This window comes from Electrona antarctica (assembly GCF_951216825.1).
Source record: "Electrona antarctica genome assembly, chromosome: 18".
Taxonomy (NCBI): domain Eukaryota; kingdom Metazoa; phylum Chordata; class Actinopteri; order Myctophiformes; family Myctophidae; genus Electrona; species Electrona antarctica.
In genome coordinates, this window is record NC_136799.1 from 18,481,434 (window position 1) to 18,494,655 (window position 13,222).

The following is a 13,222-nucleotide window of genomic DNA, read 5'->3' on the forward strand; positions in this document are numbered from 1 at the left end:
AAAAAGACGAAAATCACTCCGAGACCATGGGCTATAGCCCATCGTCTCGGAGTCATTTTCGTCTTTTTTTCAAATCCTCGTTTTCCATCATTTTTGAGGATTTGAAAAAAAGACGGAAATCACTCCGAGACCATGGGCTATAGCCCATCGTCTCGGAGTCATTTTCGTCTCTTTTTCAAATCCTCGTTTTTCATCATTTATGACCATGGGCTATAGCCCATATCGGACGGCATACTATAGCATGCCGTTTTCCATCATTTTTGAGGATTTGAAAAAAAGACGAAAATCACTCCGAGACCATGGGCTATAGCCCATCGTCTCGAACGGCATACTATAGCATGCCGTTTTGCATCATTTTTGAGGATTTGAAAAAAATACGAAAATGACTCCGAGACCATGGGCTATAGCCCATCGTCTCGGAGTCATTTTCGTCTTTTTTTCAAATCCTCGTTTTTCATCATTTATGACCATGGGCTATTGCCGTTTTTCATCATTTTTGAGGATTTGAAAAAAAGACGAAAATCACTCCGAGACGATGGGCTATAGCCCATGGTCTCGAACGGCATACTATAGCATGCCGTTTTCCATCATTTTTGAGGATTTGAAAAAAAGACGAAAATCACTCCGAGACTATAGCCCATCGTCTCGGAGTCATTTTCGTCTTTTTTTCAAATCCTCGTTTTCCATCATTTTTGAGGATTTGAAAAAAAGACGGAAATCACTCCGAGACCATGGGCTATAGCCCATGGTCTCGGAGTGATTTTCGTCTTTTTTTCAAATCCTCGTTTTTTGATCATTTATGACCATGGGCTATAGCCCATATCGGACGGCATACTATAGCATGCCGTTTTTCATCATTTTTGAGGATTTGAAAAAAAGACGAAAATGACTCCGAGACGATGGGCTATAGCCCATGGTCTCGAACGGCATACTATAGCATGCCGTTTTCCATCATTTTTGAGGATTTGAAAAAAAGACAAAAATCACTCCGAGACCATGGGCTGTAGCCCATGGTCTCGGAGTGATTTTTGTCTTTTTTTCAAATGCCTGAAAAGGAATCTTTGAAATGTTTCATAGTTTTAGAAATATAGTGCTTTCAAATTTGAAAAAGGGACATACTATAGTTCATGGTTTCGGAAGACATAGTGTCGTTTTTCAGAGTGAAAGTACACAGAGCTCAGCTCGGTTTGAACTCACATTCTCACAATCTCTGGCTCACATAGATATTGCCTTAACACTGGGAGCCACTGACTGAGGCTCTCTGAGAGTCCTCATAGTTTGGCTTCTGTTTTATGTTCTTCTTCTGGTTGTCACTTCAAATGGGGCCTTGGGATCATGTACAGAGCATCTTGACAGTGTTTGCAGTTCCATCATGTGTCTTTAGTGCTTTATCATGGTCATGGATGTTAGTCAGATGAAAGAGAGGAAAAACCACGAGAGAACACAGAGAGCATGATAGCTCACAGTGTTGTTTGTCCACATGATCCAGACATTGTGGGTTCAAATCCCACTCTGCTCTATACTCTGAAACTTTACTTTGAAGAAAGAAGATAAAAGCACACAGAAATCTCACCCAGACTGGTAAAGGTATGGTGGTGAGCGAATAGATCGCTGATACAGTACCTGGATATTTGCACTGCAGCGCACTAGCAGGTTCAAGCCTCATGCCACCACGACTTCCACCGAGAGACTTATAGAACAAGGAAAACAACTGAGGATAAGTAGAAAGAGAGAGTAGATTGGAGTTTCTAGGTGAATGTGTTTTTTGACGTGCCAGAATCTTCCATTATCCCCAATTATACATTTCTCAAATTTGAAAGCACTATTTCTAAAACTATGAAACATTTCAAAGATTCATTTTCAGGCAAACATGTCCTCCGAAAGATGAACCTATTAAAGTTTGAATGGGGTTTCTAGTGTATAGGACTAGTAGCGTGCCAAAGTTTGTGCTATTGCCATTGAGAATGCATTGGGCGTTTTACTCAGAAACTACAAAACATTTCAAAGGAAAAGGTTCCAGCATGTGTCCACAGTAAGCTAAATTATAAAAAGTGTGAATGGAGTTTCTAGGTGAAAGTGATTTTCTTACGTGCTATTGAAAATAGTGTGTAATGTACCTGTATACTATAGTGTAGTATAGACAGTGCGTGCGTGCGTGCGTGCGTGCGTGCGTGCGTGCGTGCGTGCGTGCGTGCGGGATATTGCATGCTGCAAAACCCACATCAAAGTTATCATCATTCTGCCATTTGGACTATACATCAATTTAATTTAAACCACATTCTTATATTCATCTTTGAGTTTGTGAAATCCCCAAATACTTCTATACAAACAACAAATAAAATCAGCAAAAAAACTCCAGAATGTCCATTTACAGTGTTCTTTATTTCAGAGAAAAGTGACACGTCATGTCAAATGTCTGCCTGTGCAGCAGAGGAAACAAGAAGAAGCAGACTGATTGGTCAGTCACCTCACGGCTGGCAGAGGACGCGGTGTCCCCTGACAGATAAATCACACATGGAATCAAGACAGGGCAATGGAGCTGGGGCTGGTGTCACAGAGTGATAAGAGACAGACACCCTGTGAGACGAAGGGGGACAAAGAGATCTTTGACCGACCACTTATCACTGCTGTGAGTGGAAGAACCACGTAGCTGCAATTTGTAGTGGCTTTCCTTACTTGGATCAAATCACGGTGAATGGTGAGCTTGCTTGGTACTCGGTACACGATGAAACGTGTTATAGCGTACCTTTCGGGTTTTAAAAATACATGGGTGTCAGTGAGGGAATTTGAATTATTTTTCCTGAAAATACGGTCTTATATTGCAGATGTTTTTTGTTTGTTTGTTGGACAGCAGTCATGACTGTGTTTTGCTTTGTAAGAATGTACATCAGAAAAAATCCAGCAGCTGTTAATTGGGGCACATGAGCTTATAAAATGCCCATTGTGTGGTACTGGCTTAGGCCCATTTTAACATTCTGAAAAACAATATCAATTTGAGTGTGTAATTTGGGACGAAACACTTTTCTATCATTTTCACCACAACATAACTGAATATTACAGGATTTTCAACTTGTAATTTGATGTGGCATTTGTATAATTTTTCAGTGCTGCACATTTCAATAACAAAGAAATATACTGTAGATCTTTAGAATATCTTGCATCGAAAGGTGATACAAGGCATACTGACCCAAACCAGACATGGGTATGTTGAAAATGACCCATCCTTTTATGGAACCATTCTTTCACAAGTTCATAAACAATTTGCCAAAGTTCAGGAAGTGCCTTTAATAACAAAACCACAATGTAATTTGTTCACTTCCCAAAGGATAAATGTTACTTAATCAAGACTGGGGTTCAAACGTGAGTGAAGCAGCCTCATGCTTAATTTGTACTCTGTCGTATGATGATGTCAATCAATGAAAATAGCCGAACTGTGCAGCACTTTGTGAGCTTGTGCATCGGCTATTTTTGGCACGAGACACTGGAACACAACCAAGCATAAGTTCGGCTACAGCTTCTGGTGTCTCAAGCTCAGAACGATCAACAGACACGGCTGCCTCACAAAGTAGGGTTGTGCTTTTACATGAAAGAAAAATAAAGTACTCCTTCCACTCACACTGAAGCCATGGTTTCCTAGCAGGCACTGGCCTTGTCTCTTTAAAGATGGGTCCTTCGTTTCATGTCAATATCCACACCATCTGTATTCATTCTCCCTGTGATGGCAAAACATGTGCGGTGGTCACAGACTTCTGAATATATATATGTTTTTCTTTCTTTGTGGCGAAGTCCACATTACATAAAAATATATACTGTATACATCTTCTTCCCTTCTCTTTATGTCACTGCACTTGTAGCATTCCGCATTTCGACCTACTTCATGTTCTTTGCTGCCTGTTTCATTCAACCTAAAGCTATTGCGTTAAAATGTGTTCCAGAAAGAAAGATGGGTGATGTAGGTCCTTCACTGACAGTGCCAACACCTGTACAAACTGACATCTTGAGTATCTGACAATCAGTATGTTCGAGAAATGTAATGAATGATACTGTACACCTAAGATATGATTCTTCCACCAAAAATGGACACATATAGCGTTTTGGAAATGATTCTCTTAGCATCTAGAACTTAAAGCACTAGCAACATTATACAGTAAAAAATACCTTATCGTGGCATGATTTGATAAAAGTGTGTGCTTCTAACGGACATTTGGGGTTTATCAGATGATAGCAAAGTTAACCTCTTCGTAATACTTTGAAATCCTAAAAAATATGTGACATTGAAACAAATAGCCAAGCTTAATGAACCATTGTGCACTATGTGGACACTCATCCATCTCGATTCTTGTACGCTTCCAGAGTTCATCTGAGGAAAGTCTTTCACATAGATTATTTTTCTTGGGGTTTTCTTTCTTTTTTTTTTACATCAAGGAATGTTCTAGGACAAAAAGGAAAAATAAATAAAATACAGGTCTTTTTTTTGTGTGGCATGTTTCACGTCACTGCATCATCAGTACAAAATAACGCTCTTCTCTCTCTGTCTGTCTGTACACCTTCCAAAAGATCCCATGGTCCCTTTCACTGTAGGCCGACTTCAAAGACAGGCATGTTTTCAGGATAGACAATGTCTTGTGTTTACATAAAGTCTGTGTGTGTGTGTGTGTGTGTGTGTGTGCGTGTGTGTGTGCGTGTGTGTGTGCGTGTGTGCGCGTGTGTGTGTGTGTGTGTGTGTGTGTGTGTGTGTGCGTGTGTGCGTGCGTGCGTGCGTGCGTGCGTGCGTGCGTGCGTGCGTGCGTGTGTGTGCAAGCATGTTTGTGTGGGTGTATAGTGTTTTTTTCTTCTTCAGGGGCAGAAGTGGGAAATTGGAATTTTCTGAGTTTCTTGGTAAAATAATTCCCCCTGGAAATGCAAACGCAGCCTCTCTTGTCAACTTCCAAAGGGCCACAGGCTTACAATACATCCACGGTGAGTCAAAATTCACAAAGAAAAGAGATAACTGTGAGTTGTGAAAGTAGGGGGGAGGGGCAGGGTTGGGGAGAGGGCATAGCAGACAGATTGAACCCTTCCTCATCTCTCTGTTTTCATCAAATAGAAACGGCTCTCTCCCTCCAATCCTGCCCTCCCCAGGTCTGTAGGCTTGTCAATGGAGGCCATGTTGTAAGGAGAGGCCTATTTACTGGCAGGTGAGCATCAGCAACAGGAAGAGGGCGTGCAGGGCCCAGCCTAGGGTGACGGACAGGCGCAGGGGCTCAGCAGCATGGTCCGACAAGCCCGGAGAGGGAAGAGTGGACTCTTCTTCGTCACCCCACAGTCTATCATTCTCATTGCCCTGCAGAAGAAACAGACGTATACATAGACTCAGAAACCATAGGACACAGACACACATCTGTTTATATTTTGTATTTCTTTTGGCATTCTTGCAAACAAACTCATAAAAAGATTTATGAGCGTGTTATGAGCACCTGTATGGAGATAATGGCTGCATTTCCCATATCTGACCTCGGAAATAAGATGAGCTCCGTCGGTGAGGACACTATCACTTATCAGCCCAGACGCAATTTCACAGCGAGGAATGCCTTTAACTACACAAATATGCACAAAGAAAGTGTTCAATTGCCGAGCTTCAAGTGCAACTCTCTTCCCCACCTGGCCTCTGTCTCTGTCCATCCTTCACTGCTCCACGTCTTTGCTCTCTCTCTCTTTCTCTCTCACTTCCCCTCAGCTGCTCTGCACCTGTCTCTTCCTATCTTCCCTATCTCTTTGTCCCACAGACGTGTCTGGTGTTTGCTGGCGGTGAGCTATAATCGTTCACAGTGGAGAGGCCTAGTGACAACACGGAACGAGTCTCCCTAGCCGTTGTCACCCTAACGTTCCTCGCAGAGGACTGTCTTCGCTTTGTGCCTCGTGCTCTGGTCTGGTCTCTGCCCATTAAGGCGGCAATACATCACCAGATAGAGCTGAAACAAACTGGTTTCCCTGCTCTGCCTAACGGAGTGTTGAGAGAAACAGAGCTGTGCTGAGAAAGAACAGGAGTGTGAACTTAACTGTTGTTAATTTACTTGTCCAGGCTGCTTTTAGTAGATCAGTCACAAAGATGGATGGTAAATAAGCATTTCTCGCGTGTGCACAAACTCAGTACAGCTGTTACAAACACATGAGTTGTACAGTAGCGGTGAAAACATTATTAGTGTTCATTTCATCTATATATCGTGCCAGCGGTGGGAGTGATTGCTACTGTGCTACATAAGTTAAAAGTTGAGTGAAAGTGAATGTGAAGTGAAATTGCATACAACACTTTTTCCTGGATTCCCATTTAGGCCTGACGTCGAAATAAAAACAAAGTCTTCTGCCATTTAGCGTTTTCTTCAAAACACACTTTTTGCTCCTACTCCTATACAGATTTTGTCCACAAATCAGTGCATACAGTATTATCTCTGGGTTTATGTGATCAAGATGAATGCATTTTTCAGATCCCATTCTAAGTGGCTTTGACTGTCTTCCTAGTTTGTGGTCCCGGTTAGGCAACCCGACCTGGAGGAGACCTGTGCTCAGAGGAGCACAATTTTGCAGTTATTTCTATTATTATTATTTATTCATAATTTCAGCTAATAAAATAGTACTGTAGAGTGTAGTGAGTGTGCCATCTATGACAATGACAAGAGGAGTGGTGGGGAAATGAATGAATCTGCATATTAGGCTATCGTAGGCAGAGGAATTGAGAATTAAATTGTATTCCTTTTCTGGGTAGTCTGAAGCGTAACTATAATAGTGTGTGTGTATGTGTGATAGCGTGCTGCAATAATAGCAGAGAAATGGGGGAAATAGACGCAGCTGGCTTTTAGCGTAGCACCAGCGCAATGTGAATGTTTACTCATTTTAATTTGTAGTAATTTGTTTTATTCATTTTAATTTTAAATTAGAGTAACCAATTATCTTTTACTGCTGTCTTTTAATCGTTAATCCAATTCATTGCTCCCTGTGACACATCGGGCGGCACTGCTGTTGTACCCTACTGGCTCACCTACCAGTGAGGAGACCACCCCACACTGCTGCTGTACCCTACTGGCTCACCTGCCAGTGAGGAGACCACCCCACACTGCTGTTGTACCCTACTGGCTCACCTGCCAGTGAGGAGACCACCCCACACATGAGGACAATCCTCCCACGAACACGTCCAACTGTGTTCATGCAGTAGACACTCGGCCAAGTCGGATACATTACGGTTCATTCAAAGACTTCTGCGCTGGTGGGCAGGCACTGTTACTAATTATGTACTCTAAGTACTATGGACATACACTATGTATGCAAATGAACCATTTCAATGAATTGACTAGGCAGCATGTCTTTCAGTTGTGAGAGCTGAATTTGGAACAGCATGTGCTGAAATATCAACAAAGGGTCAGTCGCAGAGTTCTCTAAACAACATGTTTTAGTAAGCGTGTTTTCTAACTTTTCTCCTTCCCATGAATGTTCACGCATGCTGGTCACTACTCCTAGTTAAGTGTAGGAGCTCCTTCCTAAGAAAGGACCATTGATTGATAACATGCTCCTATACTCCTATACGACATGCAATATTGTCTGGCCCTTACAGTAGGCTTGATGAACACAGGAACAATGTCTCCGCTATGACGGCTTGCAGGTTCACAGAATGTCATACTGAGTCATATACAGTACAAGAGCACACTGTACATGTGTCAAGATTGTTGTTGTTGTTGTCATTTCGTTCCTCACCTGTGTAGGTATCTGTGCTCTCAGAATGTTCTGCTCCGTTTCCACAGTGATGCCAGCAGGGCTAGTGGTGGTAGTGGCAACGGCCAGGTGTGGGATGTGGTTGTCTGAACCTGGGCTGGGCATGCCAGGCTGACTGGCGCCAGTCTTCACATCTGTCCCGTTCCCGAAAGCCAAGATGGCATGCTCTGGAACGCAAACATGATGAAAATGATCAGATTCATGTGGAACACGAGAAGATTGACTGTAGATCAGTAGTTATTTTCTGGTTTTGAATTTGGAACTCAAATTATACGCAGTCGCAGTCCATAAAGATATCTTTTTTTTAAAGCTTTTTTGCCTTTATTGATAGATCACAGTAGATAGACAGGAAACGGGGAGAGAGATGGGGGGAAGACACACAGCAAAATTTGTCTGGATCGGGACTCGAACCCACGACACACTGTCTGAACGTGCCTGGACCGCTAAGCAGACAGACAGACAGACAGACAGACAGACAGACAGACAGACAGAAGTCGCTGTCCATGGTGCTGAATGAATGAGAGAGATGAGCAATAAAGAAAGAGTATGCAATGTGAAAGCTTGAATGTTTTATGCTTCTTTCAAAAGCAATACAAACAGTTTACTGTACATGAACATTACATCTAAATATGAACTCTTTATGATGCTTACAAGTGGTGTGTGCGTGAGTGCGTGCGTGCGTGCGTGCGTGCGTGCGTGCGTGCGTGCGTGTGTGCAGTTTTAAGATCTACAAGCGCATAACGCGTTGCAACGCAATGTGTCATGAGCTTGTAGAGATGAACTATTTTCAAATTGCCAAATTATATAGGGCTAAAGTGGTGCACAAGTGGTACAAACAAAATAACTAGTAACTAAAGTTTTGAAATTAATGTAGTGGAGTATGTACAATATTTGCCTCTAATATGTAGTGGAGTAGAAGTAAAAGTGTTGAAAATTGCTAATACTCCAGTATCCAGTAATATTGTACTGGAATAAATGTACTGTACTCCATTACTTTCCACCTCTGAAATTCACCGGATGACATTCATACCGTATTCTTATGCTCTTGTCATCCATGTGGTGATGGGGAAATTTGTGTAATTTCCACGTCAGCCATCTGCCCTCTGTTTTGCATTTGTTGATGTTTCTCTGACGTTTTTTCATGAAAGGTTCTTTGTGATAAAATGGGTCACACTGTGATTATATGAATGGGCAAGGCTGTGTAATTATGATAGGATTGTGACATGTGAGGACAACCCAGCATCCTACTGACTCGTAGGGATGCACGGTTAAAGTCAGCCTGATACATTAGTATTTAGATGAATGTGTGTAATAAGATTCACATTTTGGGGCAGAGGTTCTGCTCTTGCATCCAGGGACTGTGTGCACAGTTTCACGTCGATCGAGCCAATGGTGACAGAGATTACTCCATGAGATTGCTCACAGACGGACGGACGGATGGAGGGACACACACACTGACAGACAGGCCAGGGGCAAAACATAGTCTCGGCCACACCTTCGGCCTGCGGAGACAAAAGCCAAATATTTCTCTGCACAAATACAGGGTTCTCGTTTTTGATGTTCACTGCTCTCAAAGCAGTGCGTGTGTGTAAATTGGAATGCACAGTATTATTTATAAACCTGGAAAGTGAGGTAGAAACCCCTCCAGCTTTACGGCTGCTAAGGAGCTCGAGTAGTCTGTTATGATAAAGAGCCTTTTCTGTTTTAGCTCACAGCCTACACAGGCAAACTGAATGTATGCCTCCATTCATGATAATTAGCACCTACTTCAGCCTGGCTATTACACTGAAACTTCGAGTCATTATTGCATATTGAAATTCCCAGAGGCACTCGTTATTTTGAGATGAAAGCTAAATTCAATAGCTTTTTTTCATACAGTTACAGTCACAGTGCAGGGGTTATGTAACATTATCAAGCATCATATTCCATCATCATTGTTACTGGTGTGGTCTTGTTGGGTTCAATATTCAGTCCATTTCTCCCATTTTTCGAGGAATAGACTCTCTTGAATGCTCAAGTCATGAGTTAGTTTCTCCATCACAAATATCTCCTCCACAATGCTCAGCCACCGCTCGCTCACAAACTGGAGGATTATATATATATTATATATTATATTATTATTATTATTATTTATTTTTTTATCGCCACTAACAGTGGTTCACATACACATTATGAACGGAATTCAGTCAAAAACGGCTACTGCGGAATTCTCCTTTAAACGCCCAGGCTACTATTTGTAAATATACAGTAGTAGTTATTTTGTTTCTTTTGTGATGAGGACAGACAGCATAGGCTGAGAGGAGAGGCACAAGATGAAGACTATAGGTATGACATGTAATGCCACAGGTGAGGGTCTTACGGCAGTGGTTCTCAAATTGGCATCCGGGGAGTGGGACCCCCAGGGGTCCTTGAGGGGTAACAGGAGTCCTCAGCCAAATTAGTTAATACTAGATTTTCAAATCCAGGCCTATATTGCGCTGATCGGAGCAATGAGTTCTGATGGCAGACCCCTGACCAGTGTTGGCTGATCAGAGCAATGAGTTCTGATGGCAGACCCCTGACCAGTGTTGGCTGATCAGAGCAATGAGTTCTGATGGCAGACCCCTGACCAGTGTTGGCTGATCAGAGCAATGAGTTCTGATGGCAGACCCCTGCCCTGACCAGTGTTGGCTGATCAGAGCAATGAGTTCTGATGGCAGACCCCTGACCAGTGTTGGCTGATCAGAGCAATGAGTTCTGATGGCAGACCCCTGACCAGTGTTGGCTGATCAGAGCAATGAGTTCTGATGGCAGACCCCTGACCAGTGTTGGCTGATCAGAGCAATGAGTTCTGATGGCAGACCCCTGCCCTGACCAGTGTTGGCTGATCAGAGCAATGAGTTCTGATGGCAGACCCCTGACCAGTGTTGGCTGATCAGAGCAATGAGTTCTGATGGCAGACCCCTGACCAGTGTTGGTTGCAAGTTTGGTGCGGATCGGAGCCTCGCAGGTCCACGTTACGTTTGTGATGTACACCGTCCAGCGTCCACCCACCCTCTAGGCTAGGGGTTCTCAACGTTTTTGGCCGGGGACCCCCGGAAATGCTTTGGCAATGTCTCGGGACCCCCGCCCCGCCCCCTCCCGACCCCCAATATAAATTGACTGCTACAATAACCTTAAACCATTTTGGGCGGGTACCCCTTTTGGTGTTTTAAGCATTGTTATAATTTAGCTATTGAAAAATAGCAGATCTACAAGCTCATAGCGCCCCACCGAGTGGCACGCTACGAGCTTGTAGGTCTGCTATTTTTGAAAAATCGTGATTTTTTTTATTTATTTTTTGAAAATAATTTGGGGACCCCCTAAAATAATTTGGCGACCCCCCGAGGGGTCGCGACCCACGGGTTGAGAACCCCTGCTCTAGGCAATTAGGACAGCATCAAAATCACTTCAACCACTTCCATAAGCGTCGCAATTACATTTATTAGAAAATGCAACACATCTTTATATTATTTTTGTAATATTTTATCGGTTGACAATGTGTAACACCATTGTCACCTTCCCATGATGCAACATTTAGAATCTCTGACGCAAGCAAGCAACATAACCCTAACCTCTCCAAGAAACTCCTCTGGATTCAAAAATCTTGTAAATGTATAGTATAATTCATATAAGTGAATTTACATGGCTTGATGGCGTCCATAGGAGTCAAGATATCTCTTAGCCATACATCTACCACATCGACTTGCGGTCATGAAACAAATTCATATTCCAAACGCATTCATTTTCAATCTGCTAATGGGATACTCAGTGACAGTTACTTTTCCATGAAAGTCACTTCTATTAAAATATACTCAAATGAAGATATGAGTGAGAGATTCATCAATTAACATCACCACAGCTTATGCTCTATGATGGATGCAGGTAGCCTGACATTCAGCTTGAATTCTCATTTTGTTTCACTTCATTATACAAGAACATATTTTTTTAATAGTCGTGGCTAGCGGTTCAAGGAGTGGAGCCAGGATTTGTGCTCAGACAAAAGAAACTTCACCCATGTCCAGCTTTGAGGAGGAGCATGGAGACGTTTGGCTTTGCAAACAACAATTTCCACCATTGTAATGGACTTACCCCCTTCAGTAGCAAGACAATGCAACATTGGAATTCTATCCCATAGCTCCCACTTCCCCCTGATTAGCCAGCGGTATCAGCTAATTAGAGGAAAGCCGCACCTTGCAACATACCGTGCGAGAGAGACCAAGTCAATAGCATGAGCAAGACAGACTGTCAGGAAAGGTGGATATGTATACATATTGGTGTGTGTATTCTCTCTCTCTGTATGTGTGTGTGTGTGTGTGTGTGTGTGTGTGTGTGTGTGTGTGTGTGTGTGTGTGTGTGTGTGTGTGTGTGTGTGTGTGTGTGTGTGTGTGTGTGTGTGTGCGCGTGTGCTTGTGCGTGTGTGTGTGCTTGTGCGTTGCGTAAACACGCATGAACGTACGCACGCACGCACGCACGCACGCACGCACGCACGCACGCACGCACGCACGCACGCACACGGTGTGATAATGGCTGTGGACCACCAAGCTAATGGCCCTGCAGGTCATTAGCAGTGCTGGGACAGGTGGAGAAGTGTGCTGCGTCTCACAGCAAAGCGTGCAGTTAGAGCTCTGCAGCGTGCAAAGCAGGGACTGCTATCTGGCAGGCTGACTGATGAGATGAAGAGAGAAAGAGAGGGAAAGAGAGAGGGGGGGGAGAGAGGGAGAGAGAGAGAGAGAGAGAGAGAGAGAGAGAGAGAGAGAGCTATTCCAGCTGCTCACAACAGTAGGTCTGCCCCCCTGCTGACACACAAGAGAGATGAAGTGCCAATTGATATCTTGCAGTAAGCTGTTGTGACAGTTCCCTTTGTAAATGTTTGGACATGGTTGTTTAAGCGCACCGCCATCGCCCCGTCTCCCCGACTTCCTTCGCTCCCTGAGGGAAGGCCCCACTGCAATGACTCCACCAGTTCTTCTCCCTGGAGCTGCGCCTGCGACGCCATACGAGAGCAAACACATCCTCGGTTGATTGCAGCGGGGGATGGTGGAGCGGTGGAGCGGTGTGGGCGGGCGTTCCAGAAGACCGGATGAGTCCATCCCCGTCTCCCCGTCCCCTCTCTCTTCCTGCACAACTCCTCCCTGCCTTCACTGCACTTCACCCCCTCCCCAAACACCCTTTTCCTTTTTGTTTCTACAATCAACTCACAGAATACACAAAACAATTTAAAATAATTGGGGGAAAATGCGTTTAACCTCCATTTGTCCTCTGTTGTTGTTTTCTTTTTTGTCTCCCCTCAACACACTCAAGCTTTCGGGGAAAAGACAGTTCAAAAGTCCGGAGATGACTGCCTGCCTGTTTTTCTGCATAACAATTTGGTTATTATTATTGCTGTGATGAGGAGGTAAGTGCTACCGGTGACAGCTGTTTTAAAAACACTAACACACACACACACACACACACACAC

General features: G+C 43.6%; 1 protein-coding gene across 3 annotated transcripts in view; it reads right to left on the reverse strand.

Moving 5' to 3' along the window:
• Nucleotides 1-2,367: 2,367 nt before the first annotated feature.
• gfra4a (GDNF family receptor alpha 4a) overlaps nt 2,368-13,222 on the reverse strand; it is a 196,988-nt gene continuing 186,133 nt past the window's right edge. For 2 of the 3 annotated variants that reach the window (XM_079528114.1, XM_079528113.1), the window contains 2 exons: nt 7,726-7,910; nt 2,368-5,323 (listed from right to left, as the gene is read on the reverse strand). In XM_079528114.1, the coding sequence (XP_079384240.1) occupies nt 5,168-5,323; nt 7,726-7,910 (341 nt within the window). In that variant the 3' untranslated portion in view covers nt 2,368-5,167. Of the gene's footprint in view, nt 5,324-5,459; nt 5,577-7,725; nt 7,911-13,222 lie in introns of those variants that run through there. The other variant, XM_079528115.1, reaches the window with a different exon arrangement.